Source organism: Engystomops pustulosus, chromosome 2 (assembly GCF_040894005.1).
Source record: "Engystomops pustulosus chromosome 2, aEngPut4.maternal, whole genome shotgun sequence".
Classification (NCBI taxonomy): Eukaryota; Metazoa; Chordata; class Amphibia; order Anura; family Leptodactylidae; genus Engystomops; species Engystomops pustulosus.
Window position 1 is genome coordinate 44,263,659 of NC_092412.1, and position 17,957 is coordinate 44,281,615.

The 17,957-nt window shown below is 40.3% G+C and overlaps 1 protein-coding gene across 1 annotated transcript in view; it reads left to right on the forward strand.

The window, feature by feature from the left end:
* Nucleotides 1-17,957, forward strand: part of NBEA (neurobeachin) — a 429,733-nt gene that overhangs the window by 157,717 nt on the left and 254,059 nt on the right. The window contains 4 exon segments of the mRNA XM_072134427.1: nt 105-213; nt 8,602-8,683; nt 10,236-10,359; nt 11,008-11,200. Coding sequence (XP_071990528.1) covers nt 105-213; nt 8,602-8,683; nt 10,236-10,359; nt 11,008-11,200 — 508 coding nt within the window.

The following is a 17,957-nucleotide window of genomic DNA, read 5'->3' on the forward strand; positions in this document are numbered from 1 at the left end:
GGAAGTTCGGATCTGCTCTTGAATATTAATGCAATTTTGTTGAAAGTTTAGTATTTAAATTTTTATGATTTCCTACACTTAATGCTTTCTTCTTGTTGTTTTAGGAGGAAAGTTGAAATAATGCACACTCACAGCCTCTTCACACTGCTTGGAGAGAGACTGATGCTACATACTAATACTCTGACTGTGACGACGTACAATACCCTGTATGAGGTAGGAAGTATTTCTATTATGTGTAAAAAAAATTCCCTACTAATTACCGTATATGCTCGAGTATAAGCCGAGGCCCCTAATTTTACCACAAAAAACTGTGAAAACCTTTTGACTCGAGTATAAGCCGAGGGTGGGAAATGCATTGGTCACAGCCTCTCCAGTATGTAGCCAGCCCCTGCCCCAGTGTATATAGCCTGCCAGCTATATACGGATCTACGGGTGCCGCCAGAAAGGCGAGTTTTGATTTATTTATTTTTTTGACTCAAGTGTAAGCCGAGTTTGGGTTTTTCAGCACATTTTTTGTGCTGAAAAACTAGGCTTATACTCGAGTATATAAGGTATGTTGTAAAATAACTTAATGCTGGGGTGTATTTAAATATCTTGTCGGGTAAATAGCATTTTGCAAACATGTGGGCTCTTCCCTACTTCAAGGTAGCTTGATGTTGAGACACACATCTGATTTCATGGCTGATTTGGTTACATTTACTTGTAGATGTTAGATTTACAGTATTAGTTGGAGAGCTAGCGTTATATAGTCGGCTAGAATCCCTTGGTTCTTTGTGGGATCTGCGCTGCTCCCACTATCCAGCTAATGACTGTGCACAGGGAGAAAGCTTTCAATCAGTGGCTGCAGGATTGGGGGGACCCACTGCCCATACATTTAAAGAACTGGGTCATAATTTGATGTGCGCTTTTTAATTAACAAACAATATGTTTAAGTTCCCCACTCCTACACAGCGCCTAAATAAAGTCTGTATATCGATATACAGTGTATTAGATTAGGGACACCAAATTCGCCCTGATTTCTAGCTGCTCTCCAAGGTTATGCACAGTGATCCCCATCCTCATATATTGTGCATTTCATTCCTTCATCAAAGCGGTGACATTTCTATTTGGCGGTATTTGTGAATCATCGTGACTCCTTGCCCATATATCCGTCAAAGACCTTTTGATCCTGTGTGCTGAAATCTTTATTTTATTACTTTGTCATCTTATTCATACTGTAAGTGTATGGGGTACAATTTCTGCTTGTTAGATGGTGGTGTTAAAAAAAAAAAAAAAAGTTGTGTAAATACATACACATTCAGAAACATATTTTTATTAGCTTGCCACAGGGATTTTAAAGCTAAGAGCCTATTGATATTATGTCCCATTTTGTCAAAATATATTATGCGACAAAATATTATACGAGACTCCTATTGTCACTTATCTTCTGTGCTGTGTATGGATGTGTGTACCTCTGGAAATGTCCTGCAGATGTTTACCATTAGTCTCTTCCTTGGCGTCATTGTCTTGGAGCGGTGGAACCGCTGGTTTATCTTTATTTCCTGTCTATGCGTTGTTTATATTGCTGGGCAATCTCATTATCTTTTTTCCTTATGTTATGCAAATATTTTATGATCCATCATCTAGTATTGTAATGTAATTGCATAGAGGAAGTAGTCTTTATGCTGGATGACTGATCCTGGGATGTTTGTGAAACCGAAAAATAATAGCTTCAGCTCACTGTCTCCAGGGTTATTCTTGAGATCCAAAAAGGGGGTGCCAGGAACGCAAAACACTGATCCGGAACCAATCCATGGGAAACGGTAGAAAAAGTAACAGTAGGACAATGTTAAAAACAAGTGTGATCACATAGAAGAGAAAAAAAGAGGGATGAGTGAGACGTTTGAGACTAAAAGTCCTTAATCAGTCATACATGGCATAGCCCAAAACGTGTCACCAACCCATTTTTCTTTTTCTATCAAACTTGTTTTATTAAAGATGTCCTTTTTAATTCTATTTTTCTACCGTTTCCCATGGAGTGTTTTTTTTTATTATTATTATTATTTGGATTGCTTTTTGTCTAGTTGATTGACCAGGGACATACATAAGTATTAAGAAGCTCAACTTTCTTTGTGCCTTTTAAAATTATTCAGATTACCGTCGGAAATATACATGCCTGGATCCACCAGATAATGTGGCAGATTAAGGGATTGTAAACCAAGTACACTTACATGCAAGTGTGTGCCCCTGTATTCACATGAATACAATGAGCTCTGCTACACACATGAACACACCCGGCACTGCCAAACACACACATACACACCTCTTCTTCATTCCCAGCAGCAACTTGCTAACTGGCCCCATTCCCTGGCTCCATCTTAATGAATAACTGGCTGCATTGAAAGGGTTACAGGACCTTGCATTGATGCAGGAAGCATGTGATGAGTCACTCTAAGGTCCTGTAGGTAATAATTAGTGATGGGAGTTCTGGCTCTTCTTAGTGAGCTGGCTCATTAGGCTCAGTTCACTAAGAAGAGCCGGCTCTTCTGGCTCCTGAACAGCTCCCTATTAAATATATAATAGGGAACCGCAGGCCAATCGGTCACCCCATACCACTCCCCTTTTAACCCGATTGTATGGGGTTAAAGGGGGCCTAGAGGGCTGGTTAGGGGCGGGGTTAAGTGAGTCATTGGCTCGCTAAGGTGAGCCGGCTCCCGTCGTTCACAAACTAGAGCCGGCCCGTTTGCGAACGACACATGACTTGAAATAACCATGTTGTGCCAGCCAGGAGAAGGAGAGAGCAGTGCAAAGGCTCTGCTGTGTCAGCACTTCACCCGATCTCCAGGACAGTGTTCCAGAGGGTCTTGTAGTGCTGGATCCTCCTGACCTTGGGGACTATAAGACACAGGCACTTTTGAGCACAATTTTTTCTTGTTAAAAAATTCAGTAATAACCATTTTAGCACAATCTGTTCTGTTCTACATGTGGAATAAATAGATCATCTATGACTTATACAATTTAAAGGATTTGCTTGAATTTCTTTGAGTTTTTTTCCGTCCTTGCCTTTCCGACCTTCCTAATGTTACCTTATAAATTATACCTTTACATCTGCTGCACAGTTTGTTTACCTCGTGGCAACCTTTTACGTCTGCAGTTTTATCATCCTTGCCCTTTTGTTTCACCTGCAGTTAATTCTGTTGAGTAATGCTAACATTTTACAAAATTGATCACAATCTTCTCTCCACGCATCACAGATAAAAAAACAAAATAAGCCTATTTTTGAAATCATATATATTTTTATTTAAATTAAGCTTTGGTTTCTAATGAATGAAGAAATTCTATTTTATACATTATTATATTCAGCTTTTCACCTTTTTGTAGAATCTTTCTTAAAAAGGAGTCCACCATCTTGGTGCTAGTTTGGGTCATTGGACTACTTTTTTCTTATCCCCATTGAGTTTTGACCTGGTTTTACACACTTGCAGGCTATATTTCTCACTATGAAGGTAGAGGCCATCTAATACTGTTATACTTACACCTGGCTTATCTCTTATCTATGAGGCTTATCAATGTAGTAATTCACAACTATGGAATCTTAGAAAGAGAAATCGGGTCACTCCATTCCCTTAAAGTGCAGTTCCTTCTTGAATGTCACAGATCAGTCTCAGAACAAACAGGATGCAAATATCAATGTGCAAACACTCTGTAGCTATGCAGAGTCTCTTGTAGTATTTGTAACATTTTGATTAGTCCATTGAAGTTTTAATTTTGCTAATATTTCTCTTTAATTTTGTAAACAGTAGAGGCAAAGTAAGAAACTGAGATTTGCCTGGTTTCAGGAAGCTGGACAAGAGGTAAAAGAGAGTCTACCAACAGCTTTGATCATATAAAGATGCAGATAGTATTGGTATTTGGCCCTAGAAATCTGCATGAAAAATGCTGGGCTTGGAGCACTTGTATGAGATCTCACATCACAGCCCCAACACCTGCTCTGTTGTAGTTAGAGCTGTAGCAGGCTTCTAGTTAGATATTACAGCATGGGAGAGTGGATGTGGAATACCGGTAGTTTGAATGCAGAAATCAAAGGACACTCCCCCAGTTTAGCGCCAAGTCCAGCTACAATCCTGGAATACAAAGCTGTATTTCACGCTGCTGCAGATACGAACAACACACTCAAGGTTTGGTAACACAAACAGACCTACAGTACAGGGCCAATATATAACACTGTCAGCAACTTTTTAGGGTCAGTACTGCTGGTAGTCTCTCTTTAAGGTAATAGGCAGGTAATACATTGCTCCCGTATGTCCTTATCCTCAGTTACATTTATGGAGTGAGTGCTCTGCAATATTATGACTATGTCCAGGGTATTCTGGAGTATCATCTGACGACATTTGCTCACACATATTTTCATTTATACGCTTGTGGCAGTCATGCTACTCCTCCTGACTTTATGTAAAAATATTCAGCTATTCTTGGAATTTGCCCAGGATTTTATTATTCCTTCCTCTCCGCTCCGCTCACAACAAGCCTCCGTTTTTAAGATGGATCACAGATCACTAATGTGCTCCTAAAAGCTCCTGTAGTGCTGCTTGCATGATTAAATTTGATATTGGTTTAGTCAAATGCACACAAAGTGCTCCGAAACCAGTTTGACTGAGAACAGATATGTCTGTAACAATTATAAAGTATGTGACAGGAGAAGAAATTGGTGACATTAATCTCAATAATTACATCCATAGCGGTTAAGATCCCCCAGTGCTGATGAAGTAGGGCGGCTGGAGAAAGTGCTGTGCTGGCTCCAGGGTTTCCCCGTTAGTACTACCCGGTGTTGATCCATCTCCTTGTCCTTTCTTAAAACTGTACACACATACAGAGCTACTTGGGAACGTCTTACATACATTTTCTACTATTTTCATTTTCTTTTTTTATATTCTATTTTTCGCATTCCCTTAAAGGGAACCTGCATTGTCATTCTATAGGCTATAGAGCCAGGGATTTAAATGGAATTAAAGAACCACAACCTCAATGTAATCTGATTCTCATCTGTATAGTGACCCACTACAGTGTGCTAACTGATATTGAGCAAAAGACAAGGATATCTGAAGTGACGACTCCTTCTGCCTCTAAAAGTGACTTTTCTCAGGCAGAAAGTGACTCTACTCGGCACATTTGCTTATAACTTTGAAGGCACTTATTATTATTATTTTTTAAAGGTCGAGTTTTAATGTAAAAAGGAAATGATAGAAAGTACATTTCATACCATGCTTTAGGGAAATGTTAGTTTAGTAAAAGTTGGTGCGCCTTGTCCCTGTAAAATGAATTGTTTTTTCCACCAGCTAGTGTCAATGTGCCAGGGAGAAGCTTTTTCCATCAAAGTATCCATGTGTGTACACATGCAAACACATTCTGGCTTTACCCGTTGATACAAAATACATATTACAAATGTGCAATTTCTTAGGCCTTAGGCCTGTTTGGTGTCTGTTTTTTTTTTGCTTTCTTGCATTATTTAATCATTTTTTTGTAATGCTTATTGTGAGCCAAAACCAAGAGTGATTGAGCACACAGAACAGGTACAAGTGTATCCTCTGTGCATACATCTCTGTGCAGTCTCCACCCCTGGATTTGCCTCAAAATATGTGAGCCATACACTTGATGCTTTGTCGGATATGTTATATAGCTATAGTAATAATTTACCGATTCAAACCGTTGTTTTTTTTTTTGTTGTTGTTTATTTTACTAACAGCCTAAGTGACCGATCTGTAGAAAAAATCTTTCGGTCCATTCACATCTTGTTCTACTTTTCAAGGAGAGACAAACAAAGAATAGGGCAAAACACAAGGCTGTGCCTTTCCACTCCGTTGGGGGGCTTCAGCACTCAGACCACAATAGTTGAAAACATTACTGTGATTTTAGTATGTTTTTTTTTTTTTTTTTTATGTGTGTGTTTTTTATCATATATAATCCCTTTAAGACTGTACTCCTGGCAAGGTTTTTCTTGCTTAGATTATCATCAATGGATGCCTTAGACAGAAAAAAGAGAAACTGCCAAAACCACGTGCCGTGAACCAGCATAAACAAAGTTCTATCTGTTTTACTACAGGCCATGATTGTTTTCAATAGTAGAGAGAAGTTGTCCATAGGGCAATTTGTTTCAGTTTCAGAAAGTTGCGTGTTGGGCCATATTCACAAAGATGGGTAGATTGTAGGAAGATTCAAGCTTAACTGAGCTTTTCTTGCACTTTTTTAATATTTATTTCAGAAATTAAAAGAGCAGGTGATAAGATTAAACTTTATTTTGTAAAAGCCTTTTGAGCTCCGTCCACTTCAGACAAATAATTGTGACGTTTTCAGTCCCAGGAAGGGTACACAATGTTAAATTATTATCGTTTTTATAGACGCTCCCTAAATGCACTGGTTCTGGAAAGTGAATTAGAGTTGCCCACACAACTTCCGTATGGCACAACACTCGCCCACAACCATGAACAGCTGAAAGAACCTTATCACCACCAGCATCTCTCTTTAATATAAGCTTGGTCCGTAAGGGAATTATATTGGGGCAGGAGCTAACCTGGTAGCATGCATATTATGGAAACACGGACGTAGGGATTCGTAGATGGAAATAAAAGAACGCTTACATTTTATATTTAATTGCCTTAAGGGCACACTAGACAAACCGCACACACAAATTATATATATCATACATGCATACAGTTAAGCAGAGTACAAATACAAGTGTAGGACTACAAGTATGAGCAAGTTACCTTGTGCTGGAGATGGATGCCCGCACTTAATGATTCCTCCTGCCTTAGATGGTAAAATATCTCCCAGGGAAGAACAATGGACACAAGGGGTGTCCTGCTTGTATTGTGTGCAAACACACCCCTTTACACCCAAGGAAGTTTTCTAGGAACCCTCCAGCTTGGATCAAATCCAGGACATTGGAGGAGTTCTAGCTTCTCTATGGGAGGTCACAGGGTCAGGGTTCTGGTTGCATTGGATGCAGATGAATCCCCTGGATTAAATTGAGACCAGACATGACCAACCTACTATGTTCCCATTGAGAGTTATTTATATCTCTGTATTCAAGAATGCTAGAACAAATTGAGACACAGGTATGCATTACCGTAGCTATCCAAATCCAAAAATGCATTTGGCATTGGGCTAGAATGGATCATAACTGTCCTTAACGATCATATTGGTCATAAAGCACATGGGTTTTTATGATCATTTGTTTAAAAAGTGACAAGAAGGAAAGCTTTGAGACACCAGGACCATGGAGGTATTAGTTGATAGCTACCCATACAGAGCCAGAGACCCTATTCAGGCTTTGAAGTGGGGCCTTACAGAGATTTCATTAGTCATTCAAGATAAGGCTAGAGGAAAGTGAAGGATATTGAAGCACTGATGAACCAGACAAAATCTGGCATGTGCCCCCCTTTTGTGCATGTATATTAATATATTTCATCACAATAATGATAAACTCTTTACATACCTAGAGACTGATCCCTTTTATGATTCGGCTCTCTGGGGAGACTATCCAGAGACTGCTTGTAAAGAGTTAACACATTAAACACTATGAGGTTTCTTTATCTCTCAGTTCTCAGTGGATACAGGACAGAAAGCTGATTTACACAAACAAAGGAAGAAAGGTAGAGGAAAAAGAAGGATAAAAGTATAAAAGTTTCCTATTACCATCTGCAATATAACATTTTGTGTAAAGTTTTGTTACATTTTATCTGTCAGGGCCGGCATTGCAGAGCTGTATTGGCTACAAGGTTAAATCTGACACTTTTAAGCTCTGTCATGATACTGTACTCCTTTCCCTTAGCTATTTGTTATGAGAGTGGCTCTCGGTGTAGCATTTACACAATGTGATGCACATGACCTTTAAAACTTAACAGGTTTTTCTCTTGTCTCTTCTCCGGGGCTTACATTTGAGGGAATTAGCGGCAACATTTACTGCCTGTTTCATTCAGTGTCAGATTGTGTACAGTGGAGGAGCTAATGCTTCACTTTACCCTTACTAAGTGGTGCTGAATAAAACGTGTGAACTTTATAACTGTGCAAAATCACTCTGAATAATCACAAAATTTTAGGATTGTTAGTAAAATCACAACTTAGATCTTCCCGCTGCTTTTCCTCTTGACCCAACTACATACGCCTGAATGTTAGATGTCATGCTGGCAGCTTACTTCCCCATAGATCGTGCATTGAATCGAACGTGCCTGGTCCTTATTTCCCATCATCATCACTTGGTTTTCTACACTGGCCGGAAGTCATAGGGTTCAGCTGACTTCTCTCTTACCCATTCGCACGTTTCTCTTGGTGCTATCTGTATGATGGCTCACTCCCGAAATTGTGACAAATTGAACATGTCCTCAGCACTGTAGATTGCCTCCTAAAGTCATCGGATAAAGAATTGCTACATTATGAGGGATGGATAGGAAAGCATGTGATGTTAGGCAATGTGATAATGTATTTGATAATAGGTACATCTGTCATAACAATGCTAAATGCATTGGAAAATGTTTGTGTAATAACCTTGAGCGATTCTGATGCTATTACCTATAACTGATGAGTAAGAAATGTAATGACTAGATACAATTCCTGTTTTCCCTGCAGATATTGACAGAGCAGGTTTGCACTCAAGTTGTCCACAAGCCTCACCCGGAGCCAGACTCAACTGTGAAAATCCAGAATCCAAGTAAGAATTACCAGCTATACCAGCCAGGACCTCGTTGTAATGAAGTCCACTATTGACTTTGTTCAAATGTGAAGTGCCCTTCTTGCCCAGTTCTTATTGGTGCTATTATTTCCATCATCTGCTCCCCATGGAGTTACATGTACTGGAAGCTTCATCCTGTCAAGTTTACTTCACTTATAAAAGATAATTTAAATGCGTGGGGCAATAACACTGACATGAATTTGGCCTTCATTTGCCCTCTGCTGCATGCCTACCTTTAACATAACCTTGATGAATAACTTGCCCAAAATCCTTAAAGGAAACCTACCACTTCGGATAGGGCTTGTAAGCAGCATATGCCGTGCACCAGCTCAGGGTGAGCTGGTGCCGGCGCTTATCTTTGTTATGTTTTTAAACTGTTTTAAAGCTTTTTAACACTTTATTAATCTTTATATCCGAACTAGCTTCCCCGCACTGAGGTCCACGCTCGACGCACCATGCGCGCGACCATGTGTGCATCTGAATAGGAAGCGGTAGCGCGCATGGTGCGCCGAGCGCGGACCTCGGTGCGGGGAAGCTAGTTCGGATATAAAGATTAATAAAGTGTTAAAACGCTTTAAAACAGTTTAAAAACATAACGAAGATAAGCGCCTGAGCTGGTGCACGGCATGTGCTGCTTAAAAGCCCTATCCGAAGTGGTAGGTTTCCTTTAAAATGTTCTCAATGCATCTATGCCCATATCACATGAACCTATTAAAATGTACTTTTTTAGTATACAGGTGAAGCTTATATTAATTTCTTAAATACTATTTCATCAAATTTTGCCTAGGGTGCTGGACCTCTAGAGTTCTTCCCTTCATTTTAGAGAATTCTCTTCCTGTCTGTAAAAGCATCTCCACAAATTGCCACCACACTTTTTTACCTAGTCAGATATCTCTCTAAATGGAACCCACTTTAAGAAGACCACCATAAGGTCAGGTCTTCCACCATACACTGGCCATATTCTTTGGAAAGACCACCTCCTTAAAAAAAACACTGTTTAATGCAGTTTTGGTGAAGCATTAAACAACTATCTACCTGAGAGCTTTGAAGGTGTATTCCCATCTGTGGCATGTCTAACACATCCGGGTCCAAGATCTTGAGAAGGGAGGTCTCCTGTCCTCCTGTCTTGTTCACTACTTGAATGGAGCAGTGGTTGGAACTGCTTTCATGTAAATAGTAGTGCTGAAAATACCCGAGGCTTCTTGATTGAAGGAGAGCATGCAGCCAGTCTTAACCACTGCTTAATTGACATAGAAAGTGAGAAGATATGAGGAGATCTCCATTGTAGAGATGAGTTTCGGTCTTAGAGGTCAGGAATATATGAAATGTCCCGTTGTTACGAGAAAATGGAATACCACTCCAGATAACTCTCCAAATGACAGCAACAGACTAAAAGTAAAATTTTGACAGCAGGTGGTTATTGGGTTTGAGGGTGCAAATCTTAAATTGTACATACATTGTACAATTGTTAAGTAAATCTCTTCCTGTTATTAAGGTGTATAAAGTTGTCATTGTGTGATTTTATGTTTAGTGATTCTGAAGGTAGTTGCCACACTGCTTAAAAACTCAACTCCAAGTTCTGACCTGATGGAAGTAAGACGCCTCTTCCTCTCCGACATGATCAAGCTTTTCAGCAACAGTCGTGAGAACCGGAGGTGGGTCCATATTTCTTCTTGATGATGCTATCATCTTTTTGGTGTTACAATGTTTTTAAAAATTTTTTATTTTATTTTACAATCTTGGTACACGAGTCTTGTACCTACGAGCAGGGGCATAAGAATCTAAAATACAGTTGCAATATGTTAGAAAGCTCCTGAATACTTATGTTCTCTATAAAAATGATTACCTGAGCTTTTTTTTACTTAGTGCTGTCCTTCTATCTTTTATACTTATGAATAAGTGGTCAACTGGTTGTTATCATACCTTGACACAGGGGTTTCTTTTGAACTACCAGACACAATAGTTACACCCTGATATGTAGATCTTTACTTAACATTGAACCCAAGTGAGGAGGATTGGATTTTCATACAGGTCCCCAAATACATAGTTTTGAAATGGTCTCTTCTACTGTCAATGGTGTGTTTTGTGGACCTCACATGATGGTGACATGCTGGCCGCAAATCATGGACAGCTGTAGAGTAGTTTGAGGACCGAGAAAATCACATGTTCTTGTGCAGGTCCAACATATGAGTACATAAAGTGATATTTTTGAGGGCTGCATTGCTAATATTGTTGCGTGTTATGTCTAACTATCGTAATACTTAATATCTCTTATTATCTTCATATGTGCCTTTTCCTCCCAGATGCCTCCTGCAGTGCTCGGTGTGGCAGGACTGGATGTTCTCTCTCGGATATATTAATCCCAAGAACTCTGAGGAGCAGAAGATCACAGAGATGGTCTATAATATTTTCAGGATACTGCTGTACCACGCCATCAAATACGAATGGGGCGGCTGGAGAGTCTGGGTAGACACTCTCTCTATAGCTCATTCCAAGGTATGTTTTGTGTTTCGTGGCTCCTGTAAGTGTTCTCACACCCCGCTCTCTTTTATATATTCATTTGGTGCCACCTTGTGGACTCTGAGTTCAGCTGCTCGTGTCCGTGTATGGTTGTATGCAGAGTGTCTGTCTTATTGCTTGGCTTTCATTTGGGTAATGTAGTAAATTAGAATGAGAGAGATGAAGCTATGTGTCACATTTCTTCCTAGTCCATGTGTCTGTGCTGGTAAGTGTAATTTAGAAGATATAAGATGAAGTTGAAATCTAACACATGTCCAAGGTAGATGTGTATAAAAGTGTTCCTTTATTCCATCAAAGTAAAATAGAAAAGTATACAAGCTTGTTATCAGTGGCGTAACTAGAAGAGTCTGGGCCCCATAGCAGATCACTGCATGGGGCCCCCTTCCCCTTAAAAAAATATATAAATATATTTGTAAAATGACGCACATTTATATATCACAGTAAAAAAAAAAAAAAAAATATATATATATATATATATATATATATATATATATATATATATATATATATATATACACGCATACCTACATTATATTCACACACACAAAGTATATACACATCAATACATTTACACGTACATTAAATACACATTATATAAACACATTATGTATAGCACATATACATTATAAATACAGAGGTAGATTAATACACCGGCCACCATGCCCCTCTGTGCCCCCTCCACAACATGTGGCATATTCACAGTTTTAATAGCAAATTCTTGCATTGCGCAAGAATTTGCGATTATGTCACTGCTTCTACGCCAGAAAACTGGCATAGAAGCTATTATAAATCTTCCCCATATAGTATGTATACATAATATAGTTAGACATGCAAACCCTATTTATATTTACATTATATTTATTACTGTCTGTGTGTGTGTGTATATATACATACAGTGATAAACACACCATATTCACACATAGTGCATACATATAAATATAGCATAGGCACGCATATGTATATGCACACTATGCATCATATACACACACATACAGCATAAACAGACATACATACAGGATATATACACCATACACACATACATATAGTATGTACACACACACCATGCATCATATACACAAACATATACAGCATATACAGACATACATACAGTATATACACACCATAGACACATACATATATTATATACACACCATACATCATATACACACGCATATACAGTATATACACACCATACACACTTAAATATAGTATATACACACCATGCATCATATACGTACGCAGATACAGCATATACAGACATACATACAGTATATACACACCATACATCATATACACACACATATACAGACCATACACACATAAATATAGTATTTACACACCATACATAATATACACACACATTTACAGCATATACTCTCATACAGCATACACATAAATACACACACATATATATTTATATACTTACCAGAAGATGTATCTTCTCTGCAGCCTCCTGACTGATCGGCCGATGATCGCTTTTCAGGATCTTCCTTCTTCTGTGGCCTGGTCGGCCTGTGCTGCGCGCTGTGTGGCTGTCGTTCCTCGGGGCCCTGTCGGCTCAGCAGCGCTATAATTAGACGCTACAGCAGGGAGCAGCCTGGGCCTTGCTGCTGCTGTGCGGGCACTGGGGGACACAGTGGGAATCCCGCGGACCTGTGCCTCCTCTGCTGCTCCCTGCAGTACAATGTATGCAGCGGCGCGGAGACCCGAACCCGCACTCCCTTCTTCTGGTGGATCTTTTAAATGAAGATGCACCACAGTCTGGGCCCGGGAGCACGGGCCCATGGACCTCACAGGCCCCGTAGCAACCGCTACGGCTGCTACGGCGGTAGTTACGCCACTGCTTGTTATAGTTATTATTTAGTGGAGGTAGAGGTTGTCACTGCTGGTACTATCTATTTTTAGGGAACCTGTTGTTTTCCTAGTTAGGAGCCAAGGATGTTATATTGTTGATAGATCTTTATGATCTCTTATGAACTTTGCTCCCTTAGTGTAGTAGTGCTCAGGGACAAAAAAAAAAAAACGTTGTCCTTGCTAATGAAGGAGAAAATAGAAAGAAACTAATAAAAAAAATGTTCAAATATTTCAACATGAAAAATTGGTAATGATCACTGACAAAGTATAAGAAAATGTGTTTCGGACTTAAACGTAACGGTCCTTATTTATGGGAATGGATAAGGACCATAACCTTTAGGTTCAAAACATGTTTCCTAATATTTTGTTTGTGGTCACTACTAATTTATGGTTATGAATAAGGCCTGAAAACACGTTTCTTAATATTTTTTTAATATTAAATAATTAACTTTTCCTTGCTTGTGCTGATGGTTTCCTTTTTTATTTTCTCCTTCATTATGACAGGGAACTGGCTTAGGACTTAATGATGTTGGATGCATTTTTACCTGCACCATTGGTTTAAAATGATGCTGTAAGGGGTTAATAGTAATAATCTTTACATAGTGCCATCGTATTCCATAGCGGGTTACAAATCATAGGGGACACATACAAATAAAATACTACATTACACAGTACAAATAGTCATATGGACCAATAGGAGTGAGGGCCCTGATCACAAGAGCTTACAGTCTATGTGGGTTATATCAAGTATTAGTGTGCTCCCTTATGATATGGATTAGTCAGTAGGCATACAACTGCTGGGACCCCCCCTGATCCAGAGAACAAGGGTCCTGTTTTCACTAATGGGTGGAGTGGTAGGTCGAGCATGTATCCAGCTGCACCATTTAATACTACAGATAGCACTGGGCTATCTCCAGCTCTCTCATAGACAATGAATGGGAGTGCCAGAGATAGTTGAAGGTTGTGGATAGAGGATTACAACAAAATTTGTAACAACCCCTTTAAATATAGAGAGTTTTCTAGCTCACCAGAGTATACGGCATCAGATTTTGTGCTATAACTTTTAACCACTCTTCCTAATCTTTAGTAAAAGAAGTAATTTCATTAATACTTACCTAGATGTTAGTCCTATGAGGCACATGGGACTCACATCAGCAGATCCCGCAGCGGCACCTCCTCTTCCGTTGCGGGATGTGAAGCCGGGACAGTACAAATGGCGCTTACGCAGTGAGCTCACGGTTTACTATGCCGGCTTCACTAGGAGTAGAGAGCTCTGGACAAAGGTAAGTATACATGTTGTGATTTGGTGCCATCAGGGCCATTCGGGTCATTAAACCAAAGGTCCATTAGGACCTGTGGGTGGTTTAGTGTCCCAAATTGCAATGACAGGTTACCTTTAAAATCTGCAAGCTAAAATGGAAATAGTATATTTGATACAGACACATACTTAAATATTGCTTTGTAGTTTGTGCCTCATTTGCATAAGTAATGAATGCTGGGAGAGACTTGAAAGATGGGAGTAAGGATGTGTTGTGATCGCTAGTACATGTCTGTACATTATATCTGTGTGTGTCTTTGTAGTCCCCAGTAATACATATTCCATGTTAGGAGATCTGGAGCCCAGCCTCGCATGTGAGGGGCCGTTGTTTTCTACATCCTCTAACTTTGCCTTCCAGATCCCCATCTTTGTTGTTCATCTAATTGCTGGGATAATGAGTGTAATTTGTTTATCCCGGCCCTGCAAACGAAAAGCGACATAAACAATATTCTATTCCGATGGCAGGAAGCAATTAATACCAAGTGCATAATGGTAGAATATTTCGGACAGAAGTTCCCAAACCGCTCTCATCTAGCAATTATCTATATTTAGAACAGACAATATGGGCCCACCAGGGCTCTTGAATGGCGACATAATTCATTGCTTTCCAGATCAAAGTCCACATTTGATCTTTTAAAACATTTGCAAGAGATTTCCATAGAACTGTTATTCTCTGTAAGAAGGAAAATAGATGTAATGGGCGTCACTGGTCTACGGGGCACAGATAGGGTCAATTCATGAGGCGCTTATTTGTCATAAGGAAAGGATTATATTTTTATCTGGCCTTTGTTTCTTTTACATCAGTGATGATTTTTAGTGCCGATTGCTAATTAAATGTTATCTTTTTAATTTATCTTATGCTCATTTATGCTATAAATTTACTTATTATAGAAGATGGCAAGCTTGGTAGATTTTGAATAAGTATGCGAGGCTAAAACAGTCAATGGGTAAAGGCTAGTATTAATTATAGGAAATTTACCATGAATCCATCATGATAAACCAGGGACACTTACTCATAGATCCTGGAAACGTGACTGTGGTAATCATATTATATTTGTTATCCATGGCCTCCTTCCTTCTAAAAACAATTTATGCCAAATCAGCCATGGTGGGTGTTTTTTAGAGCCTCTCCATGCTGTAGCTTTACAGGCTGTTACAATGAGCAGAACAGGTCTCCCCTACCCCCTGTACTTCCTGCTGCTGCTAGATGACACAGGCAGAGTGAGGAGGGTAAGACTTGTTCTGATCATTTTAACAGCCTGTGAAGCTGCAACACAGAGGTGCTCTGGTAATGCCCACAGAGCCCTTCAGGCACATTAGGATAATTTTATAAGGTGATGTTAGAAGGAAGGAGGCCATAGATAACAAATATAAAAAGATCACCACTGTCACAGTACCTGCATCTATTGGTGTCGCTGGTTTATCATGTTGATTTTGATGGTAGATTTTATTTAGAGGTTTTCCCTACGTAGTATATCTTTTTCTTCCAACAATTGGGATACAGAGAGACTGAAAGTCTAAAAATGACTGGTGGTCCATTTTTGATTATCATGTGCAGCCTCTGTGCAGTGATTGGAACGAGAACTGGAGCTCTGATCTGCCTTTGTTGCACTTGCTGGTTAATTTACATATATGTAGAGCATTTTCTTTGTTTTGTGACAAAAACAAGGGACAATTTTAGCATCCTATAATTGTGCTCATTTGGCACTGATGCTGTTCTGTGGCAGGTATTTTGGTCCTCCAAGATTCCTCTAAGAATCTGTAGCTAGTCGCCAAAAAGAAAAATGTATGGCTGTGGCAGCAATGTGAGCTTTAGCAGTACCCACATTTTTTTAGGACTAGGGTTAAATATTTGGGGTCTTTGGGGCTACTGTACATCTTTGTATTACTCTACCTGCCCACAAGAGGTTATTTTATATTTGGCCGGAAACAATAGGCCCATGGATAAGAAAAGCAGTCAGCTCATGCATGGGTCTTTGTGAATGAGCCCATAGAAGTGAATAAAGGCCGTGCTATTTGTAGAAAATAAAGGCTAGCACATGTCCAAAATTCCTAGCCATATGCATTAGCCCCTTACTCTAAAGCCAATCTGACAGCAGATAGTAGTTTTGAAGGGTTAAATGCTCTATCGACATAGCACTAGTGCACATGTTATAAAGCAGAGGTCCCCAACCTTTATTGCACCAGGGACCGGCTTTAAGCTAGACCAGTTTTCCATGGCCCGGTGGGGGCGGGGCTTTGGTCATATGGGGTGGGGTTATGAAGGGGTGGAGCTTATAACATAAGATATCAGGGAGTGTCTGGACCGCCATGTAGTATAAAATGCATACAGCGTATCGCCATGTAGTATAAAATGCATACAGCGTATCACCATGTAGTATAAAATGCATACAGTGTACTGCCATGTAGTATAAAATGCATACAGTGTACTGCCATGTAGTATAAAATGCATACAGAATACCGCCATGTAGTATAAAATGCATACAGCGTACCGCCATGTAGTATAAAATGCATACAGAATACCGCCATGTAGTATAAAATGCACACAGCATGCCACCAAGTATTATAAAATAGATACAACGTACCGCCAAGTAGTATAAAATGCATACCGAGTACTGCCATGTAGTACAAAATTGAAGCCCTGATAAATATCACAAATGGTGCATATACATACAGCATATATACACATAAACAAACAGTAGATACAGCATATACACACACACACACACACACACACACACACACACACACACACACACACACACATACATACACATATATACACACACACACACACATCTATACATACTTATACATACACATATATGTATACACACACACATCTATACATACTTATACATACACATATATGTATACACACACATCTATACATACTTATACATACACATATATGTATACACACACACATCTATACATACCTATGCATACATACATACATACATAGAAGTTACCTTACCGTACTCTTTTCTTCTTTTACGGTCCTGGCAGGTTCTGCCTTGTCCTCCGGCGGGGGGCTGGAGCCTGGGGGAACCGGAGCCTAGGGGGCTGTCTGGAGCCTAAGGGGCTGTCTGGAGCCTGGGTGGGGGGGGTTACCGGAGCCGGGGGGCGGCAGAGCGGAAAGGGGGGGAGGAAGCCGGAGCCGGTAGCTTAGGGTAGTATGCAGGGAGTAGGGGAACCCGGAGAGGACAGGTGGGGCTGCAGTCAAGGGGATGTTCCGGGAGTTCACAGGTGCCGGCCGGCAAGCAGGCGGAAGTGCCGCGCTGCAGTGCGGGAGGGTAAATGTGCCGGCAGGTGCAAGGGTACATGTGTCGGCGCGAGCGGGGGGAAGTACCGGGCGCCTGTCATGGGGAAGTGCCAGCTTGCGGGATAGGTACATGTGCTGGCAGGGGGTTGTGCTAGCCGGAGCATGTGGCGGCGGGCGAGAGTAAGTGTCCGCCTGCGGGCTGGAGCCCGGTGCTGCGCCCTCATGGCAGGTGCGCCCCTGGGAGCAGGGAGCCGAGAGCCTGGAGGGGGGAGCTCGGTGCCGGCAGGGTCTGGGGG